Source organism: Rhinatrema bivittatum, chromosome 15 (genome assembly GCF_901001135.1).
Source record: "Rhinatrema bivittatum chromosome 15, aRhiBiv1.1, whole genome shotgun sequence".
In the NCBI taxonomy this organism is placed as follows: Eukaryota; Metazoa; Chordata; class Amphibia; order Gymnophiona; family Rhinatrematidae; genus Rhinatrema; species Rhinatrema bivittatum.
Window position 1 is genome coordinate 36,891,711 of NC_042629.1, and position 22,669 is coordinate 36,914,379.

General features: G+C 44.4%; 1 protein-coding gene across 2 annotated transcripts in view; it reads right to left on the reverse strand.

Annotated features, from left to right (window-relative positions):
* The window catches only part of CFAP44 (cilia and flagella associated protein 44), a 131,467-nt gene that overhangs the window by 12,945 nt on the left and 95,853 nt on the right, over nucleotides 1-22,669 (reverse strand). Inside the window, exons 25-31 of one of the 2 annotated variants that reach the window (XM_029578456.1) lie at nucleotides 22,215-22,392; nucleotides 16,003-16,530; nucleotides 14,814-15,017; nucleotides 8,630-8,822; nucleotides 4,830-4,937; nucleotides 3,500-3,630; nucleotides 1,730-1,846 (exon numbers count right to left, since the gene is read on the reverse strand). In XM_029578456.1, coding sequence (XP_029434316.1) covers nucleotides 1,730-1,846; nucleotides 3,500-3,630; nucleotides 4,830-4,937; nucleotides 8,630-8,822; nucleotides 14,814-15,017; nucleotides 16,003-16,530; nucleotides 22,215-22,392 — 1,459 coding nt within the window. Of the gene's footprint in view, nucleotides 1-1,729; nucleotides 1,847-3,499; nucleotides 3,631-4,829; nucleotides 4,938-8,629; nucleotides 8,823-14,813; nucleotides 15,018-16,002; nucleotides 16,531-22,214; nucleotides 22,393-22,669 lie in introns of those variants that run through there. The other variant, XM_029578457.1, reaches the window with a different exon arrangement.

Consider the following 22,669-nt stretch of genomic DNA (forward strand, 5'->3'; position numbering starts at 1 on the left):
CAGAACCTCGCTGCTGCTCAGATTCCTCTATCTAGTTCCTTGTTCTCTTTTTTTTTTTCTCTCTCTTTCTCCCTGAGAATAAAGATACATGGAAACCGCATGGCAGATCAGAAAAAAGACACAGACCTTTTTTTCTTCAAAACTTTACCAAACTTACTCCATAGAATGGAACACAGAGCTGCTAACAGAAAAAAAGCAAAATCATCCAAATTAAAAAAGGGACCACCTAAAAGAAATAGCCACCCTGAGCCTGTAGCCACCTCAGCAGCCTCATGAAGGGGAGGGATCTGGACCACCAGATTATACCCCACGGAAGAAAGGAGCGAGCATCCAAAAGGGTCACCAACCCCCAACTAGTCCACCTCGACCAGACAGGGAACGACCTACTGGGACCCAAAACCCCCCGGGTGGAAGGCTCATAAATCCAAAACAGTCTCCTGACTACAGAACCAAGTTTTGCACCATCTACCATCTGCCTAAGACAGAGAAATGCTGAGGGACGGCAGGTGGCACACTGGGTTATGTACAGTGTCAGAGAAACTGTCTCTGTCTCCATCTGCTGGAAGGGAGGCAAAACCCAAGAGTCTGGACTGATCTGGGTACATACAGGGAACTGTCGTTAGCTGCTCGCTCTGGGAATGTCTCTGAGTTTAAAATATACTTGTGCACTAGGCTCAGGCTAGTAGGACCCCAGATTGTAAGCTTGCTCTGTTTGACTTACTCTGTAGATCGCAAGCTGAACCCTGTGCTGTCAGACACTGCTGCCTTTTATTGGTCACAGAGAGCACAGCACTCAGACATGTGAACTGGTCCATGACAATCCTCAGAAAATATCTCCTAGCCTTAGAAAACCATTCCCAATACAAACTGAAAATATCTTTTCCCTTTCCCTTTTCTATTTTTTTAAATCATAGCCTGTATGACTTACCTTAGAGCCAGCTGAAAGCTCTGGTTCTTTTTCTATCTTGACAAAGGTTAAAGGCAGTTTGAATAATAGAGAGTGTTACCTTCTCTTGTCAACTTATTACCGTATTCAAGGGATGGGAGCCAGGATGGAAGCCTTTGAGTTAGTGAGCTCGCTTTGAGTCCTGACAAGAGGTGGTGAGCTTTCAAACTGTCAATGGCAAGGCTTATCAATTGCAGGAGCTTGGCCTCCACAAACATTTCAGCTCAGAGAGTAAGCAGATGATCCCTTTTTAGAAAAGGGCCTGCTCAACATGTAGTGCTCTCCCAGAGAAAACAAACCCCATCAGATGGGTAGGGAACTGCATTGCTGTCCTGGCTCCCATCCCTGCAGAGAACAATCCACAGGAGCTTGGCCCATTCAGATTAATTTGACTCAAAACAAGTTTAAGGAGTATATCACAACCATGAAATACTTATAAAAATTCTCTTCAGTTAAAAAATCCGAGTCTAGGCTTGTCCACAACCATCCATCCAATAGCTGGAGGCAGAGAACACTGGCTGTATCTGGTTCAATGCATGACAGACATATGGGTGATGTCATAAAAAAAAACCCCAAAACTTTGCCTCCAATTGCTGGATGAGGGGTCTAAACCCACAGGTTCTTGACTGGTGGCACAGAATGACAAGGAATGCTAAGTACTATAAGTAGCACAGCAAGTGAAGGGATTTATACAATAAATGATCTAGTGCAGCGAGTTGAGTGCTAGTGCATTGGATGACAGATAGTGGAGGGAGCAGTGAAGCACAATATTCAGTTTGTCACCTGGTGCAGTTTCAAAGGGACCACGACGTACAGCTCGTTCAGTCTCTGCTGTTTCTCCCGCTGGAAGACCTCCAGCTCGGCTTCAGCTGTCATCAGGTTGCTGTCCACCACTTTAGCCTGTGGAGAACAAAGATGGACCTTGTTCGGTTCAGCCAGCACATGAAGAAGACTAGAGAAACAACTGTGGAGTTGCCACAACCTCCATGTCATTGCACAGGAATGTCCGGCAGGCTCAGACATTTCAAGGGAAAGCAAACGGCTTCCAAGTTGAAAAGTTAAGGCCCTGGATCAGAGACCATGTGCTGTTCCACCACAGGTAACTTAGCAGTGTTAGTTTTCCACAGTGAGAGACAGCCAGAGAAAAGAAAGCACCACCTTGGAGAAATCAGAATTTGAGGAAAAGAACAAGTGAAAGAAACAGTTGGATCTAAAGCACCAATTGTGTTGAAACCATCTGAAAAAGCTTGTGTTTGAGAAACTAAGAAAATGTCATCCTTCGTGGAATTCACAGAGCTGGACGACTCCATGACGTACAGCTTTCTCTTTGCCACGGATTATGCGTAATCTTGGACAAATCACATTATTGCTAGGCACGTGCATTTGTTTCCTCCGATTCGGCAGTACGTGTGTACTTCGCCGACCTTTTGGCACAGGCGAGAAAATGGATAGTGTGCGTGTAGTTTTAATAACGAGATACATGCATACTCTCCCCGTTTTTCTGCGTGTACTGTAAAGTCAGCGAGGTATGCACATACCCGCCAAATCAAAGGACGCCAATGCACACCCCTAGTTATCGCTTCTGTTGGGGAAAGAGGGAAACAGTAAAGGCATGCACCTCCTTGCGCTTCTCACAGGGGTCAGTTCTGAAGACGAGCCAGTGGCAAGTACGCGCATGGAAAGCACTGGCCTATTTTGCATCCGCTGTTGGTCGGGCAGCGAGGGGCAGGAGGGCAGGAGGGCAACAGTGCATGTATGCACACAGCTTTTCCTCCCATGATGTACATACGGCCCTGGGAATGCCTCCTTGGAGCCGGCTGACAGCATGCATGTTGTGGAAGCCTGTGGCTACTTGCAATGAGGCCAATTTACCCAGATAATTGCTATTCTCCTCCTGGGTAAATGGCTTTGACAATTGCCCTGCTCAGGTTTATGCAAAAATTACTGTGGATGTTAGAAACGTAGAAGAGATGGCAGATAAAGCTCCTGTGGCCCATGTTCCTAATGCTGCCAAAGATCCCACTCAGTCTCCGGTTTCCTCCTTCCCTTGTCCGTTTGTGCCTTTCCCAAACGTGTTTGAATTCTATCAGTGTTTGGTCCCTGTCACCTCCACTGGAAGTCACTTCCGGATGTCCACCACCAGCCCAGTAAATAAATCTTTTCTCACATTCCTTTTGAGCCTTCCCCACTTCAGCTTCCTATGACGACCCCTCATCCTTGAGCTTTTCGTTCTGTTCTGCACTCAGTCAACTCTGCGGTGGTTCTGAAGTGTAAACTATCCCTGACCCCTGGAGGCAGAACTCCACTCCTTAAGGACCACACCAAGCCTGACTTCTCAGGGTAACCAGCCTACATAAATTATCCTAGTTCGTAGGTGAAATACATGAAACTGTAGCAGAGGAAGATATATGTTTGGACATCCTGAGAAAACTAGACCTTTCTGTGACTGAGGACTGGAGCCATCCCCGTCACCAAACCAAACTGGGAGCACGTCCATCCTAAATCCGTCTGGTCCTAGGGCACTCATTATGAAATGCAAGTGGGGCTCTGTACCTTTCTAACCAAGTTGTCATACTCCTTTCTGAAGTAATCGGCAATCTTCTTCTCCTCAGCCAAGGCTTCCTCAATGTCTAGACGCTTCTCGCGAAGCTGAAGGGTGTTTTCAAACAGGATTGGATCACAGTCTGAGATGAGATGCAGAAAGAAAGCATGCTCTTACATTGTAATGAGCAATAAGAAGCTTCTTTGACCTGTTTCAAATGTTCATCGTTCATAACTGTACTCCTATGCCTGAGTGCCGTAGACTGTCCTTCACTCACACACAACGGCCTTTTAGATTGAGCTCATTCACTGTTTAGATTTTTCTGTCTTGGTTCTTTTCAGTAGAGGGTGCGGACTGAACCTTTGGTTTTTTTTCATTTTATTTTCTTTATTTTGTTTGTTTCATGTGCTTCATTTTGTTTCATCTATTTAAAATGAACCAAATGAAAAAACAAACAAAAGAAAACATGTCAGGTCTGCTCCCCTCCCCTTGCCCTCTGCTGCTACCACTACCAAAGCATCCCCTGCCCTCCAACCACAGGTCTAAGGAGCAGGAGTGATCCCTTTTTGCTCCTGCCCTCCCCCCCCGGGTTTTTTATGCCGGTGGACACCATGGCCGAAGCCATTTTATTGTAGGGAGGTACAGATAAGCCTCTGTAGAACAAACTGGCATTGGCCTCATGGACTGCTGGCGCCATTTTGAAACGGAGACCCGGCTGGGGAGGAGCGACCGGGCATGACTCCTGCCCCCCCTTAGACCCTTAGGGTAAGAGGTTGGAAGGGTCCAGGGTGCAGGCGCTGTGGGGTGGCGGCAGTGGCAACCTTTTGAATTTAATTTCTGTTTGTTTTTGTTCCATTTTTAAAACACAACAAAAAAAGGGAAATCTCATTGAAACTTTCCATTTTATTTCAAACGAAAGCCCATCCCTACTTTTCAGTATTGCACAGAGAAGCGAGCACTTGAATGCTGCATCGGGTGCTGTTTGTGCTTAATTTTATTGTCTGTATCCCATGCCATGCCTGAAGGAAGGAGGAATTAAAGCAAAATGAAACGCATGGGTGCTCCTAGCTGAAGATAATTTTGACTGCCTTGTTTATTATTAAAGTTCTTGTTACTCTATTTCTGTTTCACAGTGATTTAGGTGCATAAACTAAGGTTGATCCCCCTATTAGTTTAATCCCAATAACAGGCCACTACCCTATTGAATTCTCATTCCAGCTAGCTGCTCCAGTTTAAAATATAAATTGGAACTTCCCCCAAAAGTACACTTACTAAATTCCCTGAAGGGTAGAAGCAGTGACAGACAAGATGCTGTGTGCTGATAGTTAAAAGTCCACTTACTGTCCGGGCAGACAGAGTCATCAAAGACATCTGACTCTGATCCTACATCCTCATCACTGTCCCACGCAGACTCATCCTCTGATTCTTCCTCGCTCTCCTCCTCATCTTCTGCAGCAGAAAACACCATCATCGACAGACAGTAAACCCAGGAGAAGCACAAAGGCAGCGTATGAAATACACATATTCAATTTGAATAGGCAGCACAATGACTGAATGACTTTTCCCTTTTCCCAGGATCCTCCTCCTCTCACATTTTTATACATTGGCAGAATTTTCCCCCTGAACCAAGAAGGCTGCATGCAGCCGGACTCTAATCTGTTGAGTGCCCTTTTCTTTTTTAAGTTTTTGGTTTGCTTTCATTATTTTATTCTCTATTAATGGAGAAATGGAAAGGGAAGGTTGGTACCTTTCCAGGGCTCTCGGCAATAACGATAGACCCATGGAGAGGCATGTCCCCAGATCTCCCCCCCCTGCATGGCTCCGGTGAGGCGTCACTAGATTTGCTAACAGGGGAAGGATTGCGCTTGCTACCCCTGGCACAGAGACATCCTTAAGCCCAGAGCAGTGATCATCCCCTTCACAGCCATGAATGCAAGTACTGGATAGTAGAGAGTCTGCTGCTTTCTCGACATGGGCGGGTGACATCCCAAACCAGATCGGGACAACAATAGCAGTTTTCCCGGTGTGGAAGCTGTGGGGGGTTGGTGGCTTGGATCTGATCGGATTAAAGGGTTTTTGTTTTTTTGTAATCATTTCACTCATTATTATTGTAGTTTCTTTTGTTGTTATGGTTTTATTTATTTATTTATTTACAAGATTTATATCCCACACACACCAAACATTTGTGGTGCAGTTTTTTGTATAATTTTATCTGTGTGTACTTTCATATTTATTTTGTAATAATGCTGCTGCATTATTCTTAGATACATACTTAGCCTGAGATAAGATACTGGATTTTCAGATAGCCTTGTCAAAATATCTCTTTATCATAAGAGACAGACAGATAGGACTGAAGAGCTGATGTCGCCCAATCAGACGGGGTTTATTACAGCATGGTCTTCAACTAATAATACCCGCAGTCTTTTTAACATCATGCAAACTGCCAAGCGTCAGGGATTGAAGAGGCTTGGGAAGAAAATGAAAGCTTTTTGTTGTGCTAAGTTGGGGGGGGGGGGGGTTAACTGCGTTGTAATTCCCCTTTGTACATTACTATTAGGGTGCAAATTTCTGAAGAGGATACACATCACCTGGTCTGATACACAAACAAAATTTGGACTTACAGGAAAATTTGGATAATAAATTATGGAAACATATTTGCCAAGCTTCTCAAAGAATATCTGTACACAGCAAGGCTCAAGAATTCTTATTTAAATTATTGTATGTTTTTGCAACATTTAGTAATGTGAGTTGTTTGTGTTGAAGAGGACACCATGTGGTGGGATTGTTCCGAAGTTCAGCCTTTTGATCCCAGGTGATTGATCTTATCTCCACCATCTGTGGGCAACAAGTGACAGCTTCCCCTTTTCCTTATCTTTTGGGTTTGTGGTTTGACAGATCCAGTTTGAGAGGCTGGAGATAGCTGACTAACCAATTAGTGCACATTGCCTACTTGACCATAGGTCAAATGTGGAACATTCTCCTTCGATCATCTGCTGGGAGACCAAGGTAGCTGAGACAACACATTTGGAACAGAGGACCTATGCTTTTTGAAAACAAATGGATCACTACCCAAACATTTGTTCTTCATATTGGAAATGGCAGGGGAACTGGGGCCTGATTTATAGCTTTGGTTCTTCGTATCATTTATGCTGTAGATGCATTATGTTTGAACTAAAGGTACTATCTCTTACCATTAGAGTGTGTTCTGGTTTTGTAAATTGGTATGTGTGCCTTGTTTAAAGGTATGTGTGCCTTGTTTAAAATAAACAATTTAAAAAATTGACAGCAAGCAGGACCAGTGGAAGCACTAGGCAGCCACCTAGAGTGCCACAGTTTTAGGAGCAGTACCATGATTTGATCTCCCCCTTCCTGCCTGCGCAGTTCTGGAAGAGGAAGTGGTATCTTCCTGCCTAGGCGGGAAGGAGGAGATGCCATCATGGGTACCAAAAGGAGCAACAGCAGGCTGCAGTGTTGGCTGAAAGGAGAAAGAGGCAGAGCTGTGTTTTTCTGCATGGCTGAAAGGAGATGGTGGAGCAGCATTGGCCTCCATACCTGAAAGGAGGATGTGGTGGAGCAGCATAGCATTGGACTGTGTGGCTGAAGAAAAGGAAGAGCAGGAGGCAGAGCAGTATTGCCCTCCATAGCCCGAAGAAGATGGCTGCTGCATGCTCCTGTTTCTGCTTCCAGAGAGGGAGAAGAGGGAGGGAGGGAAGGAGAGAGCCTTTGAATTTGTGATTGACCATATTTGTGAGAGACACAGAGAGGGAGAGAACATGTGTGAGTGAGTGTATGTGTGTGTTGATGAGAGAGAGAGATGACACTGGGTGCAACAAACCTCCCCGCTCAAATTGTCATGGATTGTCCTAATACACAACAATCTCAGGGCATCTGGAAATCAAAAGTACCAAAGTATGGAGCTTGGGGGATTTTTTTTATCCTTATTAGTTTTAATTATCAAATGTTACTTGATATGTCTGTTTTTAAATATTTTACTGGTGTTTTGTAAAATTTAAAAAAAATATGAGTCTAATTATTGGATGTTATTCTATTCATCAGCTGTTTTGAATATTTATTCTTTTTTATTAGTATGATTTTATTATTATGATTGATGTTTTATATTTCTTGATTTAATTTTTTGTTGTTTTATGAGGAATGGTAATATCTGTTTTTTCATTGTTGCACTGCATATGGAATTTAGCTTTTTGTGGTTTCCAGGTCAGTTTTGGTCTGCACATTTCTATTTCTACTTTATGGTCTCTTTATTCTTTATTTGGTGAGACTATGCTTGTGTTCTGCATGTGTAACTAAGGCGAGGTATGCTGCTAACGTGGAGTTTGTGTGTAGGGATCTATAACAGTTTGACTTGTTCTGTTTTCTTAATAAGAGGTGTATTGATGCCTGGTGTAATATTTGCAATGTTGCCTTTTAATAGTAGGGTTGTTCCTGTTTGAGGGTTGGCATTTACTGTTCTTTGGTATGGGATTTTTACTTATTGCAGCTGTAATTCCATTTACTCATGGCTTTCTGAGGGGCAGAACCACATCCCATTAGGATCTGCTGGGCAATTCCAAGAGATCTGGATTAGCCAGGGTCAGGAACAGGATGCTGGGCTGTATGGACCATTGTTCTGACCCAGTAGGGCATATTTTATATTCTTAAATTGAAGATCATATTGAACTTTCTTAAGTAAGAAACTCTCCACAGACCCTCCATTGAGTTATCATTGGAACAGATGTATGATTATTTTTCTGGTTTTCTTCCTGACAGAAGTATACATTTAATATCTGCTGTGGGAAATCTTTTGTTCACCACTTGCTTTTACTGTTGAAATAATTTGTACACTGTGGGTAATTTGATAACCTCGTTTCTCTACAAAATGTAAATTGGAATCTGTGTTCAGATTAGTAGAGGACACAGGACTTATTCCTATGTTCCTTCAGGGTTTCTTTTCATTTCTCCTTCTGAATCTTCCCTTCTGTTTAAAAGCTTGCTGCAAATTCAATAAAGTTTTAAGAATTCTTTGAAAATAAACAAAGGAAATGAGTACCCTACCTCCAAAAGTAAGAATGAGTTGTGGGAGGGAAGGAGTGGGGTGAGGGAGGCAGTAATGAGGAAGACTAGAACATGCACTCCTGCCTGACCTTCATCTATCACCTCTTTCTTCTTGGTGCGTTTTATCTTCTTCTTGAAGACCTTGGTAAGGAAATTAGCAAACTTGTTGTTCTCTCCCAGGGAGAGCTGGAAGGTGGCAGTGAGTGCCTTCTCTCGCTCCTGGAGTCTGGCGATGTCACGCTTCTTAATTTCCAGCTGCTGCTGATAATCCTCAGATTTCCACTGTGCAAAAAGCAGAACAGGTTAAAAGAATGCCGAGGCTGATACTATATGGAAGAACTGTGGATAAAAATCAGGCTGTTAGGTGGTTTTTTTCAGCTCTTTTTGGAATACATTCATGTTTCTTGACCAATGGATTTAACTTGTTTGCAATTTTTTTACAACCTTGAATTTAAAAAGTTACTGCTTTTTTTTCCCTCTCACTGCAGTGATTTCTGTATGCATCCTTTTGCTGTTTTGGTCTTTCTCCTGTTGTGGTTGTGCTCCATAGCTTTTGTGGGTCTCTCTTATTAAAGTGTAAGAAAGTTGTGGACTATAAACCAGAATGAAGGAGACTTGCTTTAGAGAACCTCCTTCGTCTGTCTCTGTGTGCCCTCCACAAACTCTGTATAGAAATCCTGTGGTAAGCAGCGTAGACTTAATAGCAAATAGTGTACTTCATTCCAATGGCTGTAAAATAACCGAGGGGATAGAGAGGGGGAGCAGCAGCTCCAAGGATCATGCCTGCTACTGACGACTGGCGACGACACATCAAGGAGAACAGGCACAGCTTAGTTTTCTGTGCTTGCTGAGCTCTCAAATAGTTCATAGTTCAAACACATTTTTTTTTTGACCTGCCATTTTCCATCTGCTTCTTTTGGGTTTCCGACTGAATCAGAGCCAGGGCTGGTATGCGCCTTCATTTGCAACCGTCCTTAGACTTTTTTTCACCGTTTTCTATCTCCTTCCAATTATATTGATTACCCATAACTGGTGCTAGTAGTGGACAGCAGGATAAGTCAGTCACATGTCTGTGCTATGACATCTGATGGTGCAGAGGATGGAAGTGCCACAGCCCTGAAGTAAAGATATTTGCTTTACTGAGCTTGTATGGCCTCACACATGTCCAATGGCTGTGTGATGTCCCCTCAGTCATATATCATAGCTAATGAAAGATAAGAAAAAATCTCTTCAAGGGGAAGAGGGAAGAGTATGTGTGACTGACTTGTCCTGCTATCCACAGAAAACACAAGTTAGCCTGCCGTAGAGTCAGCTGCGTGAGCACAGCTTTCCCTTACCTCTACCTTGGACATTATTTCCTGCAATGTCACACTCTGCCCGAAAACGGTGGGCAAAAGAACGAGCTAACCCCGTGGTTTCTCCGGACTCCCCTATTTCGGGACCGATAGATGCTCACATTCTGTGGGGACCCTGATCAGAAGTTTTGTCCTTGGAGAAGGAGGTAATACCGGAGTTACTTGCCTCTTCTCCGGACTCATTAACATCTCTATCCCCGATCATTAGGCTTCCTCCGGCGAACCCGGCAGCCTTCAGAGATTGTTATTTCCCATCAGGATGGGTCAATGCTGGTGTAGCTTCCTGCTGAACCCATCTATAAGACTTTGTTGTGCCATGTATATCTTGTTCTTATGTTTATGTTTAGCCATGTATTTTTTTGCCACTGTTTAAATGTTACTCAAAAAGTTATACAATATGTTACTCTAAAAAGTTCTTTGTTATATGTAATTGCCCACAAGCAAGCTTTTCAACTGTTCTCTGTAAACCGATTTGATTTACATATTATGTAAGAAGATCGGTATATAAAAACCATAAATAAATAAATAAATAAATCTACATGAGCTCCCCAACCCAGGTTGGACGCATCCATAGTAGGGACAATTTAGGTAGGAGGACTTTGAAAAGAGATCCCCCATTCCAGATTAGAAAGTACCCGCCACCAGGCAATGAATCCCAGAGAGATGGGTTGACTTGTATGCCATCCTGGAGGTTCTGCATGGCTTGGCATCACTGCAAATTCAGGGTCTCGATGTTGAGTGTATGTGTCCTTTATATCAAGGGAGCATAACTAGTCCCCTATGTGAAAGAGGGAGATCAGGGTACCCAGTGAAACCATCTTGAACTTTTCTTTTTTTTAAGAAATTTGTTCAAGGCTCTTAAGTCTAGGATGGGACTGAGTCCTCCTATTCTCTTTAGAATCAGTAAGTTTCTGGACTAGAATCCCCACCCTCTTTGCCCTGGTGGGACAGGCTCGACCGCTCTGTCCATTAAGAGGGAGGAGAGCTCCGCTAGCAGTATCTACTGATGCGCTACTGGCCCCCAAAATGGGCTCAGAGGGCAATTTGGCAGGAAACTCAATAGATTCAATAGGTACCTTTGGCAGATAATGGAAAGAAACCACTGGTCCGAGGTTATACTGCGCCACTGGTTCACGAGGAACTGCAGCCTGCCCCTGACCAAAGGTCCAACATACCGAGTACGGGCGACTAGCCTACACTTCCTATGATCCAGTCAAAACCCTGTTCCAGGAGGACTGAGGTGCTGGCTGGAGCTTGAGGGCCCTCTGCTGTCTGTGACTGCTGCGGGAGCCCTGATGGTGTTGATGGGAGCAAGAGGGCGGAGGATAGTACTTCCTGTGGCAAAAGAAAGACTTCCTCTGTCCCATTCTCGCTGGCTTCCTAGAGGAGGAGAACAGGTCCAGAGTGCTGGTGGAGGTTTATTGGAGGCTTCATGGTGGTCTCAGAGCTGGACCACCTTATCCCTCACCTTATCTCTGAAGAGATTCTCCCCAGAACACAGCAGGTCAGTGAGTCTTTCCTGTACCTCTGGTCGGAAATCCAAGGCCTGTAACCATACCATTCTGCAGGCGCTGATTCCCACTGAGAGACCCTGGATGCCATCTTTAAAACATCATAGGTCACTCAGACCTCTTGTTTTCCACTCTCCAGGCCCTTATGCACCAACAACATGAGGGTATCCTACTGCTTTTGAGGCAGCTGCTTGGCCATCTCCTGCACCTGCTTCCAGATGTCCCATGAGTACTGGCTCATGCAGAGCTGGTAGGAAGCAATGCGGGCAATTAGCATGGCCACATGAAACACTTTCCTCCCAAGAGCGTCCATCGCTTTGTAGTCCTTCCCTGGGAGCACCGAGGAATGGGTCTGAGAACACTTGGCTCTCTTGAGAGCAAATTTGACTACCACCGACTGATGAGGAAGCTAACGCTTATCGAATCTGGCAACCTTCTGGACAAGGTAGACCCTGTCAGCCTTCCTGTTAACAGGAGGCACTGTGAGGGGATGTTCCTATATCCTCAGCAGCAGCTCCTTAAGGATCTCATGTACTGGGACTGCCACAATCTCCTTAGAAGGTTCCACAAGCTGGAGGATCTGAAGAATTTTGTGCCTCCATCAGCAACTGAAATGGGATGGCTTCTGCCATCATCCTCTAAACCCTGTGAAGGTTAAGTCCTCAGGTGGAGATTTTCTTCGATCTTTTGGAGGAGAAGGGTCTGAGATGAGTCCCTCAGAGCCCTTGGAGGAGGGCTCTGAGGTATCCTCCCCTCAGGGGTCAGCCACAGGGGATTGGTCCTAGGTGCTCGGCCTTCGTCCAGAGGTGCAGGCACCGGCAAAGCTGGACAGGGGGCTACAGACCTTGGCATCTCTGCCAGCCTAGGTGGAGCTTCCTCCTTGGAGGAACTGGCAGTGACCACTGTATTGGGAGGCAGAGGCATTGATGTCCCTCAGGACACTGATGCCATTCTGGGAACAAATGCCAGCTGGGTCGATAATGCACTGATGAGTGCATTGAGCTTCTCCAGCAGTGATTCCAGGATGGACAGTACCGGCTCCGGTGCCATTGGTGCCCCAGGACCAATGCCCTGCAGCACCCGTTCCACTGCCAGCTGGACTTGCAGTTCCAGCCCTCCTCAAACGCTGCTGAAGCCAACATCAACTGTGAGTAAGGAGGGATGACCAGATCTTTTTTGGACCCGCGAGGCAGATCAATGACTAACATCAGGACCGGTGGAGACCATCGCGGACCCCCAAAATTTATGGAGGACTGGCCCTCCTCACCACAGGGTTGCCTCTGGGGCATCGAGCTATGAGTGGCACTGGTTGTGCCGCTGACCTTTCCTAAAGTTAGTGTGCCAGCAGAAGCACTAGGCAGACTAGGTGATCGCCTAGGGCACCAGAAGGCAGCACAGGAAGCTAGGATGCTGACTTAGGCATTGACAGGGACCAGTGCCCATACTTCAGCTTCCCTCGATGCTCAGCCTAGTCCTTCCCCGGTGCCGAGACTATTGCCAAGGAATCCAACTTCCTTGGCCTGGAGAGGATCGACGGTGGTCGTCTCCGGCACCTCTATCCACCGACAGCACAGACGGTCCTGCCTTTGTTGATGGCGTCATGTCCATCAGTGTGGCTCCAAGATCAGTCGATGCCAATACCACCGATGCCAATGGCTTGGTCTTTTTTGGCCCGAAGAGCTACTACATCTTGTCAAGCCAAAGACGACGTCCCTTTGGGGTCATTTGTGCGCATAAGGAGCAACCCTGGATGTCATGCGATATCCCCAAGCAGAGGACAAATATCTCATCAGAGTCTGTAATGGACATGGCCCTTGGGCACTGGGGGCATCAACAAAAACCGGAAGTGGCCATGACGAGACAAAATAAAAGGGCCGCAAAATCAATGGTGGTGGGTGCCGATACCCGGCAGGCACCGAAGAGTCGCCGCCACAGGGAAATCAACCTTGAAAGGAAACTTACCAGAAATGCCAAAAATCCTTACTAGGATTCTATTGGGAAGCACTGAGAGGGACCCGCATCGAACACCACGAAGAAAAACCCACGGAAGCGAGAAATATGAAGAAAAGGTTATCCAAAAAAAGCCAAAAAGCCACAGGGAGCTCACTGACACCATGATGCTTACAGCTCCGTGGAAAAAGAGAGACTGGAGAGGGATCCTGTGTGGACATATGGTTTAGAGCATGCTGGGCATGCTCAGTGTGCTAAGTCAAAGTTTAGAAACTTTGACATAAGTTTTCCGTGTCAGGGCTCCATCTGATGATGTCACCCATGTGTGAGGGTTACCAGCCTGCTATCCTTGGATAAACTATGTGCTCTCCTGAGTGCATCTCATTTCATCAGTCTTGTTAGGTTTTCTTATTTTTTTTCCCTAAAATTCCTAGTTGTGGGTTTGCATTTCATAGAATTCCTTGGTTGAATGTTCCAATCGAAGTAGTATGTTACTTCCCTTAGACCACTCAACATACATGAGAGACTTATACAATAGACTGACTTATACACAAGTATAAACCAAGAGGCAATTTTGAGACCAAAATCCTTTCAAATGCATTGACCCGTGTATAAGTCTAGGTTTAAAATGAGTGATCTATCAGGAAGATAAGAATTCAAGAAAAAACATGTCTGAATTAAAATATGTCATGCAGCATGCAGGGCCAGTGGAAGGGTGTGGAGTGCCTTAGACAAAGGTCACATGACATCTCTCTCTCTCTCTAGATATGTATGTGTGTGTATATATATATATATATATATATATATATATATATATATATATAAAGATATATATACACATGCTCTCTCCTAAAAATGACATTGCCAAGCCCCTACTGCCGACTGCCCCGTCTCACCGTCAGCAGCTTCGCCTCATTCTGCCACTCCTGCCTAAGTCAGCATCCTAGCTTCCTGGGCTGCCTTCTGGTGCCCTAGGTGATCACCTAGTCTGCCTAGTACTTCTGCTGGCACACTAACTTTAGGAAAGGTCAGCGGCACAACCAGAGTTAGCTACTTAAATTTTGTGACTATCTCTGCTCCATTTCGGTGGTTTGCATATATATACACATGTACCTCGGGGACGGTACACGGAAAAACGGATAGTATGCGTGCATAAGCTGAACCACGTTTTTTAGGCCTATTTTCCAACATACATGAGTATATATGGTAGGTATTTTTTTTGTTTCCTTGTTTAATAAATGTTTTGCTCCTCCTTATTAATGCTGCTCTGAATATTTCATTTCTTGTATCAGTCGGATATTATCTTGATAAATAATTAAAAGCTGTAGAGAAAAGAAAATTAACTGTTAAGGTGTACTGATGTCATCATTATCATTGGACACTCCAACAGTCCCATGATCCAGTTTTTTCAGTCAGGCATTATCTCCCAATTTACCTACATGAAAGGAAACACATACCTTCAGCTCTTCCTTCTCAGCAATCCGGTCAGTAACACGTTCCTGGAGGATATCCTCCCGCTTCTCAAAGTCCTTGAGATGAAGCAGCTCCTCAAAGAGCGTGATATGCAGCAGGTCCCCCATCTTCATCTGCAAGTCCAGCTTTAGCTTCTGGTGCCTCAGGAGGCGAAGCTCCGCATCAAATGCATTCATCAGGCTGTTGATCTGTCACAGGCCAGTGATCATTAAGAAAAAACAGAAAATGGCCTTCACACTCAGGGTGAATAAAAATGAATAAATACAACAAACATTAAGAAACTATTTCATATATAGTGCAGAGGAAGAGGTTTATCGAGTTTTGATAGTTCTCTTTTCACTAGTTCAGCTTCATTCACCCAGTTGGCATGGTTTTACACGAACTATCTTCTACCCAAATGCAGCATTAATGTTACAATGGCAACACAGCTGCGCATATAAAGTGCTGTTTGCCGTTTTTCAAAATTTTACTCTAGAGTTTATTCTGCACTTCTGACATTGAGTGAGAGAGATTGTTGACCAGGGAGGTTACCCATGCCATCGTATTCCTGTATCCACAAGACTTGGACTTGCCAAACCAGTGACCATTACAAAAAAATAAATGAATGTGGCTCTATGTTCGACAAAAATAATTTAATTCATAGCCCCTAAATGGAGGGGGGAGGAGAGTAGGAAATCCCAGCTATTGCTCAACAGTGACACCTATAGATGGGATTCAGGGTGCGCACACACTGGGTTTCAAAGGAAGTCATGGTCAGTGCCTAACCTCTTTCTAAGGATTGTCAATCCAATGACTGAATTATAGGAGGAAGAGAAGGAAATAAAAATGGGGGAAAACCCATAACTTTTAAGCTGTATTGCAATTCTGTTTTGTACGTAACCTTGAGCACTTGTCTGGAAAGGTGGTTTATAAATGAAAGAGAGAAAAAAAAAAGAAAGAAAATAAATAAATAAACTGAAAATGATTCAGTATCCCTAGTTCAGATTGCACTGGAAGTCCAGAGGAACAGGGAAAAACTATTGGGACAAAAGAACGAAGCAGACAAAACCGATTTCTTACCAAATTAGATGAAACTGTACTTATTCCTGAAATGGGCATGTCTAGGTGTACAATTTAGTAGAGGTATTCAGTGGAAAACCATGTCCTTTCCTGACCACCTCTTTTTCATCTTACCTTATTTATGAAATACTCCTGCATATACACATTTTTTATTTCTTCTATTTGTTTAATTTCCTCTTCCACCTCTGATCTCACTATCTCCTCAATCAGTGGAATCTCTTCAGCTTGTGATCTCCTCCTGATGTGTCTTCTATCATACACTGATTCTCTTCTTTCAAACACTGAACGCAAAGATATCTTGGATCGCTTATCTAGTTGTTTCTGGGCGGGAGAGAGCGCAGAGAAACTACCAAAGACCCCAAATCCTTCTTGTTTGTCTGACATACGCCGACTCTTTTCTTTCGTTTCCTGTTCCAACTTAAACTTCTGTAGAGTGTCATTGTCATACTGGAATTTCTTCTCCGGCATCTCCTCGGGTAGCATGCAAGGGATTTGGGGAATGAGAAGGGTTTTGGACACATCCAGTGTTGACTGGATTGCTTTCACTGCCTGCACTATGCATTTGATTTCTTCTATGGTTGATATTTTCAAGTCTCTCAGTTTTATGATCTTATTATTCATCCTTTCTTTCTGTCTATGGATCTGTAAAGGAAAAAACAAGCAAGTTTCACAAGGCCTTCTCCAGCATGGCTCAACAAAGTTGTCAACTATCAAATTTACCAGTAATATTTGGAAGGTTGTTTTTTTTCAACAAATGTAAGAGAAGTAACCGCTGAATTGTCAAGCAATGTGGAGGTCTGATTGTGGAGCTCCTGCACTTCACTCCTTAAATTGTAAAAATGGCAGCTCCAGAATGCTACTATTTCTTTTTACATGAGGTAGGAGTAAAGGAACTCCCAACTTTAAAATGGAAGATGATATAAGAGTAAGGACTCACTGGACTCACCAAGCAATATATCTCTTGCAGAAAGAACATGTTGGTAGGTGAGGTAAAAATACTACATGGGGAGGTACCACAATGGATCATTCCATCAAAGTATATAGTGATCCACAGATTAGTGCAGACTGGGCTTGAGCCAGAGTTTAGTGAAAGAGTGTGAACAAGTGAAGAAGCAGTTTCTGTTCTTCCAATCCTGCAGGGATCTGTTGGAAGGGCAGTAGCAGTGTGTGATCTTCATGGGTTTGTAAGCTGTTACCAATAAAGGAGTAGCAAGTTTCTCCACTGATTGGGAGAGTAGCTCTCACCCATTTTTGAGAGTTTTTTGGTTCACAAGAAAGGGTTCTGAAAACCTGCAGCACCTCACCACACATTTTGGGGGAGATGAGAGAGTTTCACTTGCTTGCTCAGCTGCTGCACCTGTGCACACTTTTACCAGAGGGAGGAGTTAAAAGTGGGAGTTGCTTAGAGTAGAGAGTAGTGGGCTAAGAACCAAGGAAGCCAAGATTCAGATTATGCTTCTCCCACTGAGCTCCTTGTCATTTTGAGCAAGTCACTTCACACTTTATTACCTCAAGTACTAAGGAGCTGATTTACGAATCTTTTTTCCCATAGGCATAGAATGGAATTGAGGAGTAGCCTAGTGGTTAGGCTCCTTGTGACCATGGGCAAGTCACTTCAGCTTCCAGGCACAAAACTAGGGCTAGATTTATCAAACTATCGCATGCGATAGGAAAAGGGACTCTCAACCTGGGTAACATCAAGCTAGGTTGAGAGAACATTGTACAAATCTAATCTTTGTGTGAGTTTCCTTACTCCGAAGGTCATCAAATCTTCACAAGAGAGCACTGTTCTATTTGTACGTCTCACTTTGAATGTCAAAGTGGTCCCTAACCCCTACATTACTGCCTAAACCTCACCTCGAGTTACTAGGTGGGCCTCCTATAGAGGTATAAATACCTAACTACTAGAAGGGCCTGATAGCTAGGCGCTCTCTTTCTCTCTCCCTCTCTCTCGCCTACAGCTTCACATACCCAAAACGCTATTTGCGAAAAGATCGCAAAGTGCAATATAGCCATATTACACAGCTTCACACCAATGAAATGGGTGTAGTGATTTCCAGCATTAAATCTGTGCGATCTGGCTTAGCAAACTGTGAAGCCAGCCCACTTTGATAGTCATCCTGCCCCTAACTCCTCCCTCTTTTCCAAATTAGCATCGCACCATGCGTTATGGTGTTTTCGCATGCGATAAGGCATTTTTCACATGTGAAAACGCCTCAGCGCGAGTTGGAAAATAACCCCATAAGTTTGTAAGCCCTCTGAGGATAGGGAAATACCTACAGTATCTGAATGTAATCCTCTTTGAAGTGTCACAAAAGGTAGAATATAAATAAATAAATCAGACCCTAAGGGGCGGATTTTCAGAGCCCTGCTCGCGTAAATCCGCCCAAAACCGGGCGGATTTACGCGAGCAGGGCCCTGCGCGCCGGGAAGCCTATTTTACATAGGCCTCCCGGCGCGCGCAGAGCCCCGGGACTCGCGTAAGTCCCGGGGTTCTCCGAGGGGGGCGTGTCGGGGGGCGGGCCCGGTCGTCGCGGCGTTTCAGGGGCGTGTCGGCAGCGTTTTGGGGGCGGGTACGGGGGCGTGGCTACGGCCCGGGGGCGTGGCCGCGCCCTCCGTACCCGCCCCCAGGTCGCGGACCGGCGCGCAGGAGGCCCGCTGGCGCGCGGGGATTTACGCCTCCCTCCGGGAGGCGTAAATCCCCCGACAAAGGTAGGATGGGGGTTTAGACAGGGCCGGGCGGGTGGGTTAGGTAGGGGAAGGGAGGGGAAGGTGAGGGGAGGGCAAAGGAAAGTTCCCTTCTAGGCCGCTCCGATTTCGGAGCGGCCTAGGAGGGAACGGGGGTAGGCTGCGCGGCTCGGCGCGCGCAGGCTATACGAAATCGATAGCCTTGCACGCGCCGATCCAGGATTTTAGCCGATACGCGCGACTACGCGCGTATCTACTAAAATCCAGCGTACTTTTGTTTGCGCCTGGAGCGCAAACAAAAGTAGGCTGTTCGCGCTCGTCTGAAAATCTACCCCTTTGAGCACAGGTTTGGGAAAGCAAAGCCAAAAATCAACTGGTAATAAGACTACAGGACAGGAATAGGAGAAGGTGTTGAAGCCAAAACAGATTCAAGGATACCATGTACAGTCACCTGCCCTTAAAGAATATGGATCCCTACAGCTCATTCCAGATGGGGAATCCAGAGTATGTGTGGGGAGTGTGTGCAGGATAGAAGATCCCAATTCACCTCTTAAGAAGTACCATATATAAAATAATTTCCACTGAAGACGTTTATTATTAGGAGGTCGATAATCAAAGCCTTTGTTTGTGTAACTTTGGGAGATACTCGGACAAAAACCAAGATTTTAAAATCTCCCCCCACTGACCGCCTAATTTTGTGTGGACAAAACATGTAATCATATAAGGGGGCAGGGGCTGAAATTTAGCTGGCGAGTGCTGCCATTCAGCACTAGCCAGTTAAAATTAGTTGGGTAAGTCTGGTGAGAAAAATAACTCTTTGAAAGTTAGCTGACCCATACCTACAAGAGCTGCAGTGCAAGTGCGTTAGGACCTCAGTAAATATAGTCCCCTTTAATACTACAGGAATACACAAGTCCCATCAAAGGACAGAGAATGTTGACTTATTTCCAAAAATCTAAATGAGCACATCGAATTCCTGCAAGAAACTCACAAAGAACAGGAAGCTTTGGTACGGTTCTGAGTAGGTCAGGTTTTCAGAACATTATACTGCAGGACGCGAAGGGGCGTCTCATGGCAATTACGGTGAACAAATCCCTGCCATTTACTTTTGTAGACCAAGTAGTGGGTGCCGAAGAAAGAGATCTGTAAAGAATTGGGCAGTTTATCCAGGTAAATTAACTGTCTGAAAATTACCCTCACTCAATCCAGCTAAAAGTATGCATGGACAACCATAGTGCATGGACTTTTAGCTGGACTGAGGGAAGGCCTTTCCAGGGGTGTGTTTGAGCATAACTTGAGCATATAGCTACCCGAAGCGAAAAGGAGTTTGGGGTAAAGAGATTCTTTAGAACTAACTCTATTTTCCTATCCTGTGCATCTCTCAATACAGTTCCTCCCTCTAAAGGGATTGTGGTTCTTTTGGAAACTGCCAAAACCATTGCATCCACCTTAGGAAGGTGGAAGAGGCTTTCTTGGGTTCAGGTGGAAGTGGATATAGACTGGTAAAAATTATAGGCCGTCTATAGAATACCTCGGGAGAGTCCCATTCTGAATAAACCATGTTTTTGATCTCAGAATGTAGTGGGAAAGTTGATTTTTTTTTTTTTGAACCTCTGGAAATTGGATCCCAAACTGGAGATCCTTCTTTTTCTTCTGACAATCTTAAAGCCATTGTCACCTGGGATTTTCAAGCAGACATTTCTTCTTTATGAAAGAGTCAAGTAGACTCCTCCTCATAATCTTCTAACTGCAGCTCTCTCTCCTCATATGAGTCAGCCAAACTTTCTAGCACACTATCATCATCTATTAATGACGGAATATAATCAGCAGCCGCATTGCTTACATTAAGATCATCTGAGTCTGCCCTTCTTTTATTATGCTGCATTGGATTTTCATGTGCTACTTGGAATGGCCAGATACATTTTCAGGATTAGTCTGCAGGGCATGGAAGGTCTGATGCAGAAATTTAAAAAATTCCAGAGTGTAAGTAAAATGTGATCCCGATGCTTTCTCTCATGAATGCTGCTTGAGGCAAGAAACACCTCCAGGGATAATTGCAGCAGTTCTAATGGTAGAGAAATACTTTCTCTCCCAGCTCTCGCCATGGAAGCAAGATGGCCACCGCCTCCTTAGCACCTGCTGAGCAACCAGCCTCAATGATCTTGCTAAGCAGAGGAGCTGTCAGCACTGAAGATTTTTTTTAAATGCGCCAACTTCGAAGAGGCTTTTCTTAGCTCAGTAGAAGTTGGTTTTCAGGAAAAGCCTGATTTTGAAGAAATACCTGCTGACTGCATTTTCCATGTTTGTTTTGAATAAACCCTGAACAGGAAGTAAATAGGCTGCATAGGAAGTGGTAAGCCTACATGTTCTTGACTGGTGTGCAAAGGAAAGGAAATTAGGAAGTAAGTCATAATTTCACCTTACTAAATAATGAAAGGTTTGCCTCTCTTATAGCACGGCAACTTAAAGTGGCCTTACCAGGAAAATGTGTCTCTTGCAGACAGGACATGTTGTACTTGGATATAATAGGTAGGAGTGCACTGAATCATTTGCTAAGCATTCATCCATGAGAGATGCCACAATGATTCATTTCTGTGTTTCAATATAGTAATCCCTAGAAAGTTCTATAGAGAGGAATGGACAGAAGTCAGAAGTAAAGTAGAGGAATTCAGAGAGGGAGAAAGCTGTCCTCTCTAAGCTCCCTTTTTCTGAAGAGATCTGCAGGAGGGACACAAAAAGGGTTAGCTGGGTATGTCCTTGGAAGACCTCTTGCCTATGAAGAACTAACTTGTAGGTCCTGTTTTCTTTTTAGGCTTTCTTTATGAAGAAGAAATGAAACCTCCCTATGGGGAAGGTGTGTCCATCCATCTATGACCTAGTATCAATGAGGATACCAATGAATGGATTTGGTTGATCTTTGACATATATGTATACAGTCAAATCAAAAGTGATCATTTATCTTGATCACATTTTTGGTCTCTCTACAACTAGTGGGAGTACAAATGGTTTGATTTTTTGATCTTGAGGAGAACGAGTGGAAAATAAACAACAAACCTTGGATGTTGTATTTTTCCTACCCAATAAATTCTCTAAAAGTGTTCCTAGCATCTGCAGCATCTTGCTGCAACAAATACTATATTTTTGTGGAGCAGGGGTTCTGCATCAGCTTTTGAAGCTGGTGTGCTGGTACCAGCATGGTAATGAATCCAAAAGTGAGTGAGGAGAGTATGCTCATCCGGTGCTACAAATGAGGAAAAGGAGCAGTAAGAAGATTTGAAAAATTCAAGGCAAGAAACCTTAAGAGAGAGTGGTGGAGACTTGTAATTTTTCTGAAATATGGATTCATCACCAAAGAAATATGTACTTTGTCAAGTTATCACTGCACCTTACGTATACAGTAGTGATGTCACAGGATAAATAAAGAATATTTTCTGCCTCCATCAGCTGGATGAGGGTCTAAATCCAATCGTTCTGGACTGGTGTAGCAGTCGAGTTATCACCATTAGGCAAAGCTTGAATCTGTAAACTTTCTATTTGTTGGAACATCAGCTCTAGTGTGAAGAGCTGGATACCCTGTAAACTAGATTGTTTGGGTGAGTCCTGAATACTAGTTTGAGAACCACTGTTTTAGCACAGACCTGTCCCTCCAGCAGAGCAAGTTGGCCCCTTTTCTTCTCTGCGTTCATTCGCAGGTGCTCTGGAACAGTATAGTCAGCAGCAGTTTTCAGTCTGAAGTCTCCAATCCCCTCCTTTGCCTCTTTGATGGCTAGCACATCATCTGGATGCTCATAGCTGTCGCTGGGCTGCTTTTTGTATCTACAAAGCATCAGAACAAGCAGAAATTTTAAGGGCAATACTGTATAAAGCAGGACTTGTCTGCACACAGCAAGAGAACAGAGCAAGCGGGTGCAACAGTGAGGGCCTAAACAAAACCATGGATAATGAACCTCTGATTAAAGTATGTTGCAACAGAAAAAACATGGAGTTATTTGACCAGAGCACATATAGGTACATGGATATTTGGAATACACACACACGCATTCCCAATTATTAGGCTCTCTCTCATATATGGAGCATTGAGGATTTTCTTGAA